This window comes from Pogoniulus pusillus, chromosome 4 (genome assembly GCF_015220805.1).
Source record: "Pogoniulus pusillus isolate bPogPus1 chromosome 4, bPogPus1.pri, whole genome shotgun sequence".
Taxonomy (NCBI): domain Eukaryota; kingdom Metazoa; phylum Chordata; class Aves; order Piciformes; family Lybiidae; genus Pogoniulus; species Pogoniulus pusillus.
This window is the reverse complement of record NC_087267.1, coordinates 1,665,406-1,682,619: the sequence shown is the minus strand read 5'-3', so window position 1 is coordinate 1,682,619 and position 17,214 is coordinate 1,665,406. Positions and strand designations below refer to the sequence as shown.

The window sequence follows — 17,214 nt, the reverse complement described above, 5'->3', positions numbered from 1 at the left end:
CAACTTTCTTCTTTGAAGTAAGTATTCAGGCACAATATGGACTCTGTTTTCTTATCTTTAATGACTCAACATAGCAAGCTAACAGCATCATGGTCGATGAGTACTTGAAAACATCAAATTAACCTTTGAGGAGAGTACTAGAGTGTTATTTCCCAATGTTAGTTCTTCTCCCCAAGTTCTAAGGGTCCAATTTCATCAGTTCCAAGCAGCATTACAACAGTAAGACAATAAACACGAAAAAATGTCCACTGAAAGCACACTTACTTTAAGACTTCTGTATAGCCCTTAGCAGCAGCTACATGAAGTGCTGTACCACCAGATTTTGCATGCCTGATGTCATTTATATGACCACTGTTGAGCCACTGTCTTGCATCTCTTAGCATTATTCGTTCTTCTTCTTTTCGAGCTGCCTCTATATCAACCCCTAATTCAGGTAATGAGGGGGAGATGGGAAGAGAAGACAAAAAAGTTTAGTTTAAATAATCACAGAATCATAGACTCAAACAGATTAGAAGAGACCTCCAAGCTCATCCAGTCCAACCTAGCACCCAGCCCTGGCCAATCAACCAGACCATGGCACTAAGTGCCCCAGCCAGGCTTTGCTTCAACACCTCCAGGGATGGCAACTCCACCATCTCCCTGGGCAGCCCATTCCAATGCCAATCACTCTCTCTGGCAAGAAATTTCTTCTAACATCCAGCCTAGACCTCCAATGCCACAACTTGAGACTGTGTCCCCTTCTTCTGTTGCTGGTTGCCTGGCAGAAGAGCCCAACCCCACCTGGCTACAGCCTCCCTTCAGGTAGTTGTAGACAGCAATGAGCTCTGCCCTGAGCCTCCTCTGCTGCAGGCTGCACACCCCCAGCTCCCTCAGCCTCTCCTCACAGGGCTCTGCTCCAGGCCCCTCCCCAGCCTTGCTGCCCTTCTCTGGACACCTTCCAACACCTCAACATCTCTCTTGAATTGAGGAGCCCAGAACTGGACACAGCACTCAAGGTGTGACCTGAGCAGTGCTGAGTACAAGGGCAGAATAACCTCCCTTGTCCTACTGGCCACACTCTTCCTGAGCCAGGCCAGGATGCCATTGGCTCTCCTGCCCACCATCTGCATTACAAGGCATTGTTCTACTGTGAAAACTTGATGAAACAGATTACAATAAATCAGACTCAGGAAGCTTTTATCAATCCACTGACAAAACCAGAGCAAGAGACTTGTAAACTGAGAGCAAATGTATTGGCACAGCAGAAATAAATATCCTTAGGCAGTGGATAATAGAGTCATAGATCTATTACACTACATATGAATCAGTATGCCTCACATGCTGCAATTCTGAAATTATAGAGCAAGAAAGCCTGTGAAAATGAACAGCCCAAATCAAAATCTCTTGAACTGCAGAAAGAAGGGAGGCAATTATTGTGTCCAGAGAAGGGCCAGGAGGATGCTCAGAGGGCTGGAGCAGCTCTTCTATGAGGAAAGATTAAAGGAGTTGGGGCTGTTCAGTCTGGAGAAGAAGAGGTTCCCAGGTGACCTTGTGGCCTTTCAGTATCTGAAGTGGGCCTAAAAAAACCTGGGGAGGGACTTTTCAGGATATCAGGAAGTGCCAGGACTAGGGGGAATGGAGCTAAGCTGGAGGTGGGGAAGTTCAGCCTGGAAGTGAAGAGAAAGTTGTTGAGCATGAGAGTGGTGAGAGGCTGGAATGGGTTGCCCAGGGAGGTGGTTGAGGCCCCATGGCTGGAGGTGTTTCAGGCCAGGCTGGCTGAGGCTGTGTGCAGGGGTTGGGTGTCCCTGTCCATGGCAGAAGGGCTGCAACTAGATGATCCTTGTGGTCCCTTCCAACCCTGACTGATTCTATGATTCTAGTACCTTTTAGCACTATTTAATGCTAATAAATGATTCTGTGGCATGCTTTTGGAAAGGTAACATCATTTGTTTGGTTTGCAGTACCATACAACCATTCTGCAACAGACTTTGCTGCTTTTATACTATTCCTTGGGCAATTCACGCCCTAAGAGATATTCCCTCTCTAGAAATATGTTAAGCAAAATAAAAGAGAGAAAAAAATAATTAAAGCAAAAACAAAACACAAAGATGAGCTGGAGGAAAGATTCCATTTGTTGAGTAAATGTGATAAAACCTCATGCTAGGAACAGATGAAAAGATAAAACTTAGTTACTAAATATCAGAAAATAACTGAGGTAGGTTATACATTAAGTGCTATAAGCAGCTGACCAAACACCTACACTCACCCACAGCTACAACAGTTTGGTCTTGGCTGTTTGATAGCAGCTAATACAATGGTGAAAAGGCCTAGTCTGGAGGATAAATCTGCAAGATACAGGAAGATACAAAAGATCACTGAAGCACTAAGGAGAATGAAAAAGTAAAAGGTTCGACTTTGAAAGAAGGTGTGGTAAGAATTAAATATAAGTTTCTAAAGCACTCTGTCTCAAGGCAATCCAGGATTAAATCAGAGAATCACAGAATGGTTTAGGTTGGAAGGGACCTCAAGGATCATCCAGATCCACCACCACGCCATAGGCAGGGACACCTCCCACTACAGCAGGTCACTCCAGGCCTCATCCAACCTGGCCTTCAACACCTCCAGGGAGAGAGCAGCCACAATCTCCCTGGGCAACCTGTGCCAGTGTCTCACCACCCTCACTGCAAACAACTTCCTCCTAACATCCAGTCTAAACCTCCCCTCTGCCAGGTTAAACCCATTCCTCCTCATCTTGTCATTACAAGACCTTGTAAATAGTCCCTTCTCAGCCTTCATGTAGGTCCCCTTCAGATACTGGAAGGCCACTACAAGGTCTCCTTGAATCCTTCTCTTCTTCAGACTGAAGAGCTCCAACTCTCTCAGCCTGTCCTCATAGCAGAGGTGCTCCAGCCCTCTGAGCATCTTCTCAATAGATTAAATTTTACCCAGCTGATGACCTCTGTAAGTCTGACACACATGAAAAACAGGAACTTTGACTCAGTAATGTGCTGATAATCACATATTCCTGTTCCTCTAGAAGGCTTCTGCATACTGATCTATCAGCTGCTGCAAACTGTAACTTCCTTGGGCCCTCACACCTGCTTGCCTTTAAGGATGGCACAGATTATTCTGATCTGCAGAGCAGCAGATCCTGGGGAAGTAATTCTCTCAAGTATAATCATTTACTCCTCAGTTTTGTCTGCAAAACACTCTATTTGTGTGGTAATCTGCTAATCATGTTTATATCCATTCCCTTTTTGCATGCCCAAGGTCTAAGTGTGAAACCTTACCAATACTGAGTAACTTTCTGCACTTGAAGAATCTGGCATAAATTCCTACCAGTGTACAACTGCTGGTGTGTGCAGCTGGTCTTTTTGACACACGTTTGTATAAAGCAAGAACAGAGAGTAAGTTCCTCCCAAAGCCTGCTGCTGAACTTCCAATGGCTGATGTCTAAGCAGACTTCCTAAGTATACCCAAAGACCCAGAAAATGACAACAGCACAGTAATGCTTTTGCAGAAAGCATAACTGAACACAGACTTCTACCATCACCATAACCAACTGTCTTTCTAAAGCCCAAACAAGATAGAACTGCTGCAGAGGACTAATGGCTGCATTGATTTCTGATCATACTTCAACAGAAGGAAGCATGAGAATGTTGCCAATCTAAGTAAAACATCCTGCAGTAACAACTGGCACGAAAATGGGAATTAAACTTTGTGTCATAGGGAAAAAAACAGCTGCTCTGAGATGTCAAATACAATGCCCACTATTAACTGCAGAAGGTGCTGGAACGTGTTCAGAGAAGGGCAACAAAGCTGGTGAAAGGCCTGGAGCACAAAGCCTATGAGGAGAGGCTGAGGGAGCTGGGGGTGTGCAGCCTGCAGAAGAGGAGGCTCAGGGCAGAGCTCATTGCTGTCTACAACTCCCTGAAGGGAGGCTGTAGCCAGGTGGGGTTGGTCTCTTCTGCCAGACAACCAGCAACAGAACAAGGGGACACAGTCTCAAGTTGTGCCAGGGCAGGTCTCTAGGCTGGGTATTAGGAGGAAGTTGTTGGCAGAGAGAGTGATTGGCATTGGAATGGGCTGCCCAGGGAGGTGGTGGAGTCACCGTGCCTGGAGGTGTTCAGGCAAAGCCTGGATGAGGCATTTAGATGACTGGCTAGGGCTGGGTGCTAGGTTGGAGTGGATGATCTTAGAGGTCTCTTCCAACCTGGTTGATTCTGTGAATACAATCAGGTCCCTGTAGGGACCTTTCTCCTCGCTTTTGTTTTCCAGACTCTGTCAAGATAGCAGAGCAAAGGCAAACGCTCCTCACCCGTCTCAAACCCTTCCTCCATCCGGCCCATAGATGGCAATGCGCTGCCTCCCGGCTCAGCTTCAGCGGCAGCCTTTGCTCACGCCACCAGCCGCACACTTAACCTCTCCCTGGCAGAATGACGACTTCTTAACCCATCAGTAATTTATTGCCGAATGCTTTCATTTGTGTCTGATCAACAGGAGTGATCCAAGAGTTCCCGAGCATAGGGCGTGCGCGGAGCCAGTGGCTCCTGCAGCCGCGGGCAGGCGCAGCGCTGAGTCACCGGCCCGGGGCTCCTCGGCCATATAAAGGCATGTTTCATAGGCTGCAGGCACGACCGACCCACTTGCTACTCGCCGCTCTCGGTGTTTATACACAAACCTAACAGCTCACATTCTAGCTGCAGAAACAAGACTGATTTAGGCAATACCTCCGACAGAGTCTCGTTACGTTTACCTACAGTTAAGAAGGAGGAAGATTTGCTTCTCCGTGGAGAAGAAGCCATGTGGCAGGCACTGAAGAGCTGCCACGCTGCAGCAACTCCTGATTCACCTCGCATCACCTATGCCCACTACCTCACCTCCGAAGAATGTTTCCTACACTGCAAAAGAACCGCTTAGGCAGAAAGAAGTCACTTTCAGAGGTCACCTGGTGATAAACAGCTAAAAAAATGGCTTCTAGCCATTATACTCAACCCAACTTGAGACCTGAGGAGACGTTTAAAATGGGCCAGGACTGGCTGAGACCAAAGTTGCACCTTCAAATCTGGCAGTTTTCATCAGTGCAGATGAAAACTCTGCTGCTGGCAAAACACAACTTCCACAAGTAGGATAGGCTGAACCACCGCAGAGCAGAAACAGAGGGGACCATTCTTAGAAATCACTAATACTTTGAATCAAGACTAAGACTGCAGTTGCAGCTATATACATGACACTGGCCCACGATAAAGATACCAGCCATGAGGAAAAAAAACCCAAAACAGGTCCTAAGTGAAAGGTTTTGTGTAACACAAAGCAGTTAAAACACGTGGCAGGCAAAAAGAAGATCTTCAACACCACTCTGAAATTATAGATCACAGAATCATAGAATCAGTCAGGGTTGGAAGGGACCACAAGGATCATCTAGTTCTAACCTCCCTGCTATGCCCAGGGACACCCTACCCTAGAGCAGGCTGCTCACAGCCTCATCCAGCCTGACCTCAAACACCTCCAGCCACGGGGCCTCAACCACCTCCCTGGGCAACCCATTCCAGCCTCTCAGCACTCTCATGCTCAACAACTTCCTCCTCACTTCAATCTATCTGAAAACACAATGAACCTCACCAATCCTGCCACTCAATCTTTTGCCACCCAACAACTTTAACTGTTGATGTCAAAGTAGGAAGCCATACTCACAGTATTAACTATGCAACACAAGGATGAAACTGTAATTAATGGAGAAATAAATACAAATGAAAATGTTGCAAGGCAATACACTACAGAAAATGTCTATTTCCTTTTTATGTTGTATGTTTCACCTACAGAGAGGGAACATTTCTGAGGAACCAGGCTGATCTTCCATGACTCGTAACACTGAGACAGGACAGATCATTCCCCAGATGCTGCAGCTAACCTGAGTTATCTAAACTTGCAGCCCACAGGGCCAAGCAGAGCCTGGGCTGCAGCAGAAGTGCGGCCAGCAGGGCCAGGGAGGTGATTCTCCTCCTCCGTTCCACTCTGGTAAGACCCCACCTGGAGTACTGCATCCAGGTCTGGAGCTCCCATTACAAGAAGAAGGATGTAGAGATGCTGGAGAGTGTCCAGAGCAGGGCCAGGAGGATGCTCAGAGGCTGCAGCAGCTCTGCTGTGAGCACAGACTGAAAGAGTTGGGGCTGTGCAGGCTGCAGAAGAGGAGGCTCCCAGGTGACCTTCTTGTGGCCTTCCAGAATCTGAAGGGGGACTACAAAAAAGCTGGGGAGGGACTTTTTAGGATATCAGGGAGTGCCAGGACTGGGGGGAATGGAGCAAAGATGGAAAGGGGTAGGTTTCAGCTGGAGGTGAGTAGGAAGCTGTTGAGCATGAGAGTGGTGAGAGGCTGGAATGGGTTGCCCAGGGAGGTGTTTAAGGCCAGGCTGGATGAGCCTGCTCTAGTGTAGGGTGTCCCTGCCTATGGCAGGTGGGCTGGAACTGGATGATCCTTGTGGTGCCTTCCAACCCTGACTGATTCTATGATTCTTGAAGTTAAGGAGATGCAGTCCCCTAGCATGCCCCCTCCAAAGGCTCCATTCTCTCTGAATGTCATCTTCCTTCAATATAAAATGTAACTCAAACCACATCACCCCACTTCCTGCACTGGGAGTTGTGGTAGAGCAGTGCATTTCTATTGGATTCAAGATGGTCAGTCAACGATGACTGAACATTCTTTCCTCTGTGGAATGGAAACTTTCAGAGACCTTTCAGTGGAAAACCCATCTGAGGACTGGAACACAGAAAACAGCAGTGTAAGGAAGGGGGAAAAGGCAGGGAAAGTTAAATCAGTGTGCCTTTTTTTTCACATGCTAGTTTCTCTTGTGAATACAGCACTACCAGTAGCACTGGCTTTCTATCAGCACAGTGCAGAAACCCAAGGGAGAGACTTTGAAGCATACTGTCAAAACTTGATGCCTACCCACTAACTGTTACATGAATGCTCATCTACGTAGTGCTCTCAAAAGAGTACACAAAACAAGGAGAAGCTTCAAAGTTCATGTTAAGTTTGCTGGCCTGAAACGAGTGCCAGGGGAAGTATAGGCTGGAGGTTAGGAGGGAGTTCTTCACAGAGAGAGTGATTGGCATTGGAATGGGCTGCCCAGGGAGGTGGTGGAGTCAGCGTGCCTGAAGGTGTTCGAGCAAAGCCTGGATGAGGCACTTAGTGCCATGGTCTAGATGACTGGATAGGGCTGGGTGCTAGGTTGGACTGGATGAGCTTGGAGGTCTCTTCCAACCTGGTTGATTCTATGATTCAGTGTAAGACTCCTTATCCCACACAGTGAATGTCAGAATCCAATCAGCACCTGGGTTGAATGTTTCTGATCTTTGTCTATGAGAGGCTGGGCCAAGTAAAAACACCTATAAGACAGCTTGAGCATCGTAAACTGTATTGACAACTGCCTTTAGAAAACAAGAGGAGCAACAACAAATCTCAATAGAGCATAAACTGGTGTCCAACACACAAACCCACCGTTCCGTGTTCAGAATTACCTTGTCTATTTACTTCATTCTGAAGCAGCTCTTCCATTGCTTCCTCTTCAGCAATGTGTAATGGAGTGTCTCCTTCACTATTTACAGCCCCTACGTGTGCTCCTTGACTAATTAAATACCTGCCCATAGAAAAAGAAGAAAAACAAACCATAAGCAACACAGTAAAGCTAACACCAAACAACCTCAACAACCAGCAGCAACCACTGGGACATTCTATGCAAGGGTTATACACATGCACACATACAATTAATAGAGACAACTCTTTATTAAGGGTAAATAAAGCTCTCCTGACTGTCTGCAATTCCTGAACACACATATGGCTTTGCATCATAATACTCATTAACACAAGCAGCTCTTCACTTTGCCACAAAGGCTCCTGACATTTTAATACGTACTTGCAAGAGCTGAGAAAAGAAAGTGGTCAGATGATGAACAAAAGCACATACAAGGTCACTAGGGGTTGCACCACCAATTCCCATGAGCTCCCTCAGCTACCCTTCCTAGAGCTTCCAAATTCAGTAGCACATTGTGTTTCTATACTTTGCCAGAATTGTGACTCCTGGTCTCTGAGGGCAGCTTCACCAAGCTAAAGGCAGAATCATCTCTGCTCCCAAGAATTCGTCAGATCTGCCTTAACAGGGGAAAGAGGTGAGGGGAAGAAAGTAGTACTTCACACTCTTGTAATCCCACTAAATGTCTTCTTCAAGTACTACTGTTTAAGAAGGCAACAATCCAGACTCAGAGGAATTTGGTCTCCAAGCTGGTGACACATGGGTTTGATGGGTGGACCACGAGATGGATAAAGGAACTGGCTTGATGGCTGCACCCAAAGAGTGGCTGTCAACAGGTCCATGTCCGTGTTGAGGCCAGTGACAAGCAGAGTCCCTCAGAGATTAGTCCTGGGACCAGTCTTGTTCAACATCTTTGTGGGTGCCATGGACAGAGGCACTGAGTGCAGCCTCAGCAAGTTTGCTGCCCACACCAAGCTGTGTGGTGCAGCAGCCAGGCTGGAGGGCAGGATCCATCCAAAGGCACCTAGGCAGGCTGCAGAGGTGGGCACAAGCCAAGCTCAGGAGCTTCAAGAAGACCAGGTGCAAGGTCCTGCATCAGGGTCGGGCAACGCCAAGCAAAAATGCAGTCTGGGCAGTGAGTGGCTGGAGAGCAGCCCTGAGGAGAGGGACTTGGGGGTGCTGCTGGATGAGAAGCTCGACAGGAGCCAGCAGTGTGCACTTGCAGCGCAAAGGGCCAAGCAGAGCCTGGGCTGCAGCAGGAGAAGTGTGGCCAGCAGGGCCAGGGAGGTGATTCTGCTCCTCTGTTCCACTCTGGTAAGACCCCACCTGGAGTACTGCATCCAGCTCTGGAGCCCCCATTACAAGAGGGCTGTGGAGATGCTGGAGTGTGTCCAGAGAAGGGCCAGGAGGATGCTGAGAGGGCTGCAGCAGCTCTGCTGTGAGCACAGACTGAAAGAGTTGGGGCTGTGCAGGCTGCAGCAGAGGAGGCTCCCAGGTGACCTTCTTGTGGCCTTCCAGAATCTGAAGGGGGACTACACAAAAGCTGGGGAGGGACTTTTTAGGCTATCAGGGAGTGACAGGACTGGGGGGAATGGAGCAAAATTGGAGATGGGGAGGTTTCAGCTGGAGGTGAGTAGGAAGTTGTTCATCATGAGAGTGGTGAGAGGCTGGAATGGGTTGCCCAGGGAGGTGGTTGAGGCCCCATGGCTGGAGCTGTTTAAGGCCAGGCTGCCGTAGGGTGTCCCTGGGCATGTCAGGGGGGTTGGAACTGGCTGATCCTTGTGATCCCTTCCAACCCTGACTGATTCTATGATTCTAGGAGGAGAGAAAGAGGGTTGAAGCTGTGCGGGGGAGGTTTAGATTGCAGATCAGGAAAAACTTCTTTATTGAGAGAGTGATGAGGCATTGGAACAGGATGCCCAGGGAGGTGGTGGAGTCACTGCCTCTGGAGGTGTTCAAGAAGCTGTAGATGTGGTACTGAGGATATGGCAGAGTGGTCATGATAGCTGGGTTATGGTTGGACTCCATCTTTTCCAGTCTTAATGATTCTAGTGAGTTCTGGGTTTTAATGTTCAGTTTAAGTAGTGCTTGTTATTAAACCGTTGTAGTTATGTAAGTACAAGAACTGAGAGATCAGAAAATGGGAATGAATTCTCCAGTGTGTAACCATAGCTCCTGGGATATGCATTGTCAGTTACCATCACTAACACTTTGCCGCTGCTGGGGGTTGGGGTTGGTTCTATACTGCTCCTCTAAAAAGCATTCCATTGTGCCTCTCATCTCTCTTGCAGATAAAACATTTAACCTCTGTTGGGAAGAAAAATGAATACAGCATTTCTCAACAATAGCAGCTGTACTGTTTTGACAGTGACCCAGTGTGCCAGATAAGGTAATAGCTATGCTGGGTGTCTGCTGAACAGGCAAAACCAGCAGAGGGCAAATGAACTTTCTCACAAAGTAAAATGTTGATTTACAACCACAGTCAACCACTGATGAAAACATCCACATTTGTCTTCTTTCCACATGCTTTTTTATTGATACAGGAAAAAAAAGTGATACTTAAAAAGCACATTTTTTACCTGTTTTCACAGAGAGAAAACTGAACTTTTGTGAGGAAAAGACATGTACCTAATTCAAGTGGTTGCATTAGGTCAGCTGGAGCAGTAACTTACAGACATGATAAAAAGGGCACTGTGTAAGAAAGCTTTAAGAGGTGCACAAAAGGCTATGGGAGCATTTCAGAAGGGTATTACTGAGGGTTGGGAAGTTGTTCATAGGGTCCTTCAAAACAGACCCCCAGAATGAAGCTACTTACAGACCAAAATCAGATCAGCAGAGTTTCCCTTTGCATGTACTTGCAGGGCCTTGGTTTCCCTAGGTCAGCAAAGGATGGATGGGTGAACCTGCTCTAAGTTCACAGGCTCTAAAGGGATGGAAGTAACAGAAGAAAGGAGAAAGGCAGCACTCTTCTCACGAGGAAAGTGAGAATGATCCTTTCCCAACCTTCCTTCAGCCTCCTCTCTGTTATTCTCACCAAAAAATTAGTAGTGAGTCCCTAAAGCAAACTAATACTGAAAAAGCAATACTCAGTAGAAACCAAAATATTTTCAATCCAACTACTATAAAGATACTTCGAAAGCCCAGTAATAAAACTATGTTTGTTCTGGTTTTCACATGTTTCAGTCAAAAGAAGTCAAAAGATCAAAAGGAGTTTAATATTAGCTCATCTTCATTTGCAGTAAAAATAGTTACATCAAAACAATGACAGGGTTCAGGTGGTGCATGAATCATAGAATCAACGAGGCTGGAAGAGAACTCCAAGCTCATCCAGCCCAACCTAGCACCCAGCCCTAGCCAGTCAAGCAGACCATGGCACTAAGTGCCTCAGCCAGGCTTTGCTTGAACACCTCCACCAGGGATGGGGACTCCAGCACATCCCTGGGCAGCCCATTCCAATGCCAATCACTCTCTCTGGCAAGAAATTTCTTCTGACATCCAGCCTAGACCTGCCCTGACACAACTTGAGACTGTGTCCCCTTGTTCTATTGCTGGTTGCCCAGCACAAGAGCCCAACCCCACCTGGCTACAGCCTCCCTTCAGGTAGTTGTAGACAGCAATGAGCTCTGCCCTGAGCCTCCTCTTCTGCAGGCTGCACACCCCCAGCTCCCTCAGCCTCTTCTCACAGGGCTCTGCTCCAGGCCCCTCACCAGCTTCGTTGCCCTTCTCTGGACACCTTCCAGCACCTCAACATCTCTCTTGAATTGAGGAGCCCAGAACTGGACACAGCACTCAAGATGTGGCCTGAGCAGTGCTGAGTACAGGGGCAGAAGAACCTCCCTTGTCCTGCTGCCCACACTGCTCCTGAGCCAGCCCAGGATGCCATTGGCTCTCTTGGCCACCTGGGCACACTGCTGCCTCAGCTTCAGCTCCTCTCTCCCAGTACCCCCAGCTCCCTTTCTGCCTGGCTGCTCTCAGCCACTCTGTCCCCAGCCTGAGGTGCTGCTTGGGGTTGTTGTGGCCCAAGTGCAGAACCCTGCATAGAATAATCCTAATAAAATAGGATTGGTTGTTTTGTTTCCCCTTGTTAAGTTTGCTTTCCAAACAAAGTGTACTTCAACCTAAGTATTCATTGAAATATAAGGTATGACTTCAATGTAAGGTATGACTTCAAATAGGAGTGTATGAAACACCTCAGTTCTTCTGGTCCCACATGAAACAGCACATTGTATGCAAGTATGGATGGATATTTTTTAAGGTACTCATTTTCTGGGGGAAAAAAATCTGTAAATAATTGCATTTCTTTTATCTTTAATTAGGTAGCTGTGATCTTCATCTTGAAATTTCATCTTTTTACAGTAAATATAATAGAACTTTCTTTTCCTCAGGTGATATTTAATTGATACAACTACCTATACATAGTGAAAAAGAATCTGGAGCCATGTAATAAAGAGTCCAGAAAAATGCTCTTCATTACCATGTCCAGAAAAAGTTGTGGTTTTGCAAAGCTGGATACAGTGGAAAAATGACTCCCATTGGGATGATCTGGGTGTTCCCTGCCCCCCTGTGCTTAGGAAAATCACCCAGACTAGACTCAGAGGTTCTGGAAATTGAATGAAGCTTAGCACAAGATACAAGCAGATAGTTACAACAGATACAGAAACAGGCAAGTTAAAAGTAATACAGAAACACAACATCCCTGCCAGAAACCTGAGTCCCCAGGAGGGGCTCTCAACTGTCCTTCCACCTTCCTTCCACTCCTCTACCTTACCCCAGACTTTGCCTCATGCTCAGAGTAGCCTGGAGGGTTGGCCAGGGAGGGTTAGGAAGCAGGTGGATTAGTCACACAGACAGCAGGTTAGGTTAGAGAAGTTCAGCTTAAAGCCCAGACAATGACTGTGTTATCTATGTTTGTGTTCTTGTTCTTATCCATCTCAGCAAGCCTATGAGTGCAGCAGCCATCACCACAGTTTCCCTTCCACAGCCTGTAATCTAACTCCTCTCACCAAAACATTCCAGCTAGCTTCAAACTACACTGTCACCTACTTAAAGAGTCTTTTGGTATAGCAGCTGCATATTTGATTCCATTGTTGCAAAACAGCCATGTTTAGCAGACTGCTACAGAAAGCTGGCTCAGAAAATCCAATGAGAATTTGCATACTGTTCTGGTAGGTGCTCACTCAAAATGTAAATACGAAGGAAACAGGAGCTTGATTCATCTTATGTTTATTTTTTGAGTTCAGTCTTTCAAGTGTTGATGCTGAAGCTGAAAGTTAAGTTGCTAACATGACAAAACGACTACGAAAGACAGGCACAGGAGAATGAAAGCATCACTCATGACACTTCTGCCCTGGTGTTTCCATGACAAGCATCGCACAGTGTGACCAGTGCTGGGCACAGTCCTGTTCAATATCTTTATTGATGATCTGGACCAGGGGATCGAGTCCAGCATCAGTGAGTTTGCAGATGACACCAAGCTAGGAGCAGCTGTGGAGCTTTTGGAAGGTAGGAGAGCCCTGCAGAGGGACCTGGCCAGGAGGGATGGGTGGGCAGAGGCCAATGGGATGAGATTGAACAAGGCCAAGGGCAGGGTTCTGCACTTTGGCCACAACAACCTCAAGCAGCACTACAGGCTGGGGATAGAGTGGCTGAGAGCAGCCAGAAAGGGACCTGGGGGTGCTGGTGGATAGTAGCTGAAGATGAGGCAGCAGTGTGCTCAGGTGGCCAAGAGAGCCAATGGCATCCTGGGCTGGCTCAGGAGCAGTGTGGCCAGTAGGACAAGGGAGGTTATTCTGCCCCTGTACTCAGCACTGCTCAGGCCACACCTTGAGTGCTGTGCCCAGTTCTGGGCTCCTCAATTCAAGAGAGATGTTGAGGTGCTGGAAGGTGTCCAGAGAAGGGCGACAAAGCTGTGAGGGGCCTGGAGCAGAGCCCTGTGAGGAGAGGCTGAGGGAGCTGGGGGTGTGCAGCCTGCAGAAGAGGAGGCTCAGGGCAGAGCTCATTGCTGTCTACAACTACCTGAAGGGAGGCTGTAGCCAGGTGGGGTTGGGCTCTTCTGCCAGGCACCCAGCAACAGAACAAGGGGACACAGTCTCAGCTTGCACTGGGGGAGGTTCTTGAGGAGGAGGTTCTTGCCAGAGAGAGTGATTGGCATTGGAATGGGCTGCCCAGGGAGGTGGTGGAGTTGCTGTCCCTGGAGGTGTTCAAGCAAAGCCTGGATGAGGCACTTAGTGCCATGGTCTGGTTGACTGGCTAGGGCTGGGTGCTAGGTTGGACTGGATGAGCTTGGAGGTCTCTTCCAACCTGCTTGATTCTATGATTTTATCACCAGCCAGCAGCTACATATCACACTGTTAAATAAGGACAATAAGGTGCATTTGGCAAAATCAGATAATTATTTCTTCTGAAATTTGTAAGTCATGATTTAAAGACAGCTGATATCTATCAGAGATTCAAAGGAAGTTTATGTTTTCCTCTTATGGAGCACAAGAGATGCAAATTTCCAAGAGCCAGAGGTGTTTTTTAATCTCTATTTCAAAAGAAAACAAATGGCCAAATGCTTTTAAGCAAGTGGGAAGGGATATTTCCCTTTTCACCAGGCTCATCCACAGGTTTTGTCTAAGCTATGGACTTTCCCCTATCTCCCAATATGCAAGAGGTCCTCCAGACAGCTGCAAATCCAGCCCAAATCTCCCTTGGCAAACAGCATCTTGACAGACACTTATCTTTGCTTCACAAACTGTCAAATGATCCCTGAACTATCAAAGTAGGATACTACAGAAGAGAAAAGAAACTCCCCAACACAAACACCACTTTCTATGTATTCTAAACACTATCTATATGAGAACTGTGTTTGTTTGTGTTTATCAGGCCAAGACTGCACAAGCTGCCAGCACACCACTGAGCTCTGTACATAGCTGGGTATCCCCAGCCTCACTGCAGCCTGCATGTCCAGGGAAGAACAGTAACAAGAATCACAGCTGTTTTCCTTCTTGGAATCACAGAATGACACAACGTCAGGGGTTGGAAGGGATCTCCAAAGCTCATCCAGTCCAACCCCCCCTACCAGAGCAGGGTCATTTGTACCAGATTACACAGGAATGTGTCCAGGCAGGTCCTGAATATCTATTTCCAGAGGAGGAGACTCCACAACCCCCAGGGCAGCCTGTTCCAGTGCTTCCCTTACAGGGAAAACATTTCTCCTCATGTTTCCATGGAATCTTCTATGCCTCATCTTCCACTCATTGTCCCTTGTTCTGTCCTCAAACATCACCCAGCAGAGCCTGGCTCTCACTGTACATATTCATAACCATTGATGAGGTCACCTCTCAGTCTCCTCCTCTCCCAGCAGCACAGCCCCAGCTCCCTCAGGCTCTCCTTATAACAGAGATGTTCCATTCCCTTCAGCATCTTTGTGGCTCTGCACTGGACACTCTCAAGCAGTTCTATGTCCCTCTTGAACTGGGGAGCCCAGAACTGGACACAGTACTCCAGAGGAGGCCTCACCAGGGGAGAGTAGATGAGCAGGAGAACCTCCCTCGACCTGTTAGCCACAGCCTTTCTAATACACTCCAGAGTGGCACTGGCCCTTGTGGCCACCAGAGCACATTGCTGGCTCATGGTCAACCTCCCATCAACTAGGACTTCCAAATCCTTTTCCCCTTTGCTGCCTTCCAACAGATCAGTTCCCAGCCTATGTTGATCCCTGGGGTTGCTCTTTTGCAGGTGCAAGACTCTCCACTTGTCCTTGTTGAATTTCATTCCTTTTCTCCCTGCCCAAGCCTCAGCCTGTGTAAGCCTGGCTGAATGGCAGCACAGCCTTCTGGTGTGGCAGCCACTCCACCCAGCTTGATGTCATCACCAAACTTGCTGACAGTGCACTCTGTGCCTTCATCCAGTCCCATGCAGAAACACAGAAGAAATACTGTTATCTACACTAACTGGTTAGTCTTAGTTCTCCCTGGGATCCAAGAAACCTCTGAAAAAAGCCAGCAATAAGCTCTAGAAATATTTGTATGTAGACATCCACCTAAACATTAACAGTGCATAGATGGGACAGGAAAAATTCCTAATTGCAGCACAGGAAAAGCAAGAAAGACTTCATATTTTACCATATCCATATAGAGAGAAGGTATCTGAGAGGCTGTAGAGCAATGTTTCGGTGAAAGTGAACAGTGATAGGGCCGAGGAAAAAGGGCAGAGGCCTGATAATAATGGCAAGGTGAATACTACAAGCAAAAACTTCAGCAGGCAAGAAATGAAAGCAAACAAAAAAGCACTTCTGAAGTGCTTATCACATGTTAATCTTGCTATGCAATTTCTGAACAAGTGTTTATCTCAATTACTTTGAAGTCTGCACCCTGTAGTGCAAAAACGAAAGTTCAGTGTGAAAAACATCTTGTTCCAGCTGCAGGAGCACATTCAGTACCTAGCCCCAGCTCATGACACTGTGCTCAGGATGCTTTCCTGTAGCAAATCTTCAAGCATTTGTGCTAAGTTTGAGAAATCATCGAGATAAATGCTTAAGACTGAGTTTCACTAAAAAGAGTAAGTTGCAACAGCATGGAGGCAGAAAAGGAGGAGGAAGAAGGAAAACCAGGCTGCTGCCCACCTCCTTCATCTAATTCTTGATCAACAAGAGGCAATCACACCATTGGCTCCCCACCCCTCCTACCCTGTACCCAGAGCAGCATTGCTGTATTTGGCTACAGCAGCACCACAGATTCTGACTTTTAACTGCTGCTTTCCATTTCAATGGAAGGTTTCATAGAGGAAATATCATAGGATCAACCAAGTTGGAAGAGACCTCCAAGATCATCCAGTCCAACCTAGCACCCAGTCCTAGACAATTAAAGAGACCATGGCACCAAGTGCCTCATCCTGGCTTTGCTTAAACATCTCCAGGGATGGTGACTCCACCACCTCCCTGGGCAGCCCACTCCAATGCCAATCACTCTCTTTGCCAACAACTTCCTCCTAACATTCAGCCTAGACCTGCCCTAGCACAACTTGAGACTGTGCCCTTGCTTTGTTGCTGGCTGCCTGGCAGAAGTTGTATGGACCTAACTTACCAAGCTTATTGTACTTCACTAGCCAAGTTGTTGGCACTTCGAAAGCTTGAAGCAAGATCAATTATTTTGCTGCACTTAAATATATATTAGCATAGATACAATCACAACATCACAGAACTTATCTTGTTTGTAATTACATTACACAATGCTAATGTGACTAAATGTTCCCTTCAAAGTAACACTACTACAACAGTGCAAGTTTTAGCATCACTCAGAAGTACTGAACTCAGTCTGACCCCTTGTTACCAATCAACAATCTGCAATTCATAGTAGTTGTTGACCTGTCCAGCCCACTTTGAGCTGCCTGGAAAACACATTCCCTATGAATAAACTATTTAGGCTTAATTCAGGTTTTCCAAGCAGTACCTCACCTGTAATCCAGATGTTTCAAAGCACTCCTTTTTTACACCTTTCCTTGTCAAGCCTGCTGTTTATAACCCTACTTTTTGTGTGTCTTAGTATTTGAACTGCACCCAGCTCACTCGCTCTCATCAATGCACAGCAGTCTCAAGTCTCTGGAGATACCATGCTATATTTACATGGACTCTAGACAAACTCAAGCAGGTTTTACCCTGCCTCTGTTGGGGATAAGACTGGAGAAATGCACACAGATTAGCATCATTTGCTCAAAATGACGT

At 47.0% G+C, this 17,214-nt stretch overlaps 1 protein-coding gene across 3 annotated transcripts in view; it reads right to left on the bottom strand.

Annotated features, from left to right (window-relative positions):
* The window catches only part of PPP1R12A (protein phosphatase 1 regulatory subunit 12A), a 124,459-nt gene that overhangs the window by 51,664 nt on the left and 55,581 nt on the right, over positions 1 to 17,214 (bottom strand). For all 3 annotated transcript variants that reach the window (XM_064141967.1, XM_064141966.1, XM_064141965.1), the window contains exons 3-4: positions 7,498 to 7,616; positions 265 to 424 (exon numbers count right to left, since the gene is read on the bottom strand). In XM_064141967.1, coding sequence (XP_063998037.1) covers positions 265 to 424; positions 7,498 to 7,616 — 279 coding nt within the window. The remainder of the gene's footprint in view (positions 1 to 264; positions 425 to 7,497; positions 7,617 to 17,214) is intronic.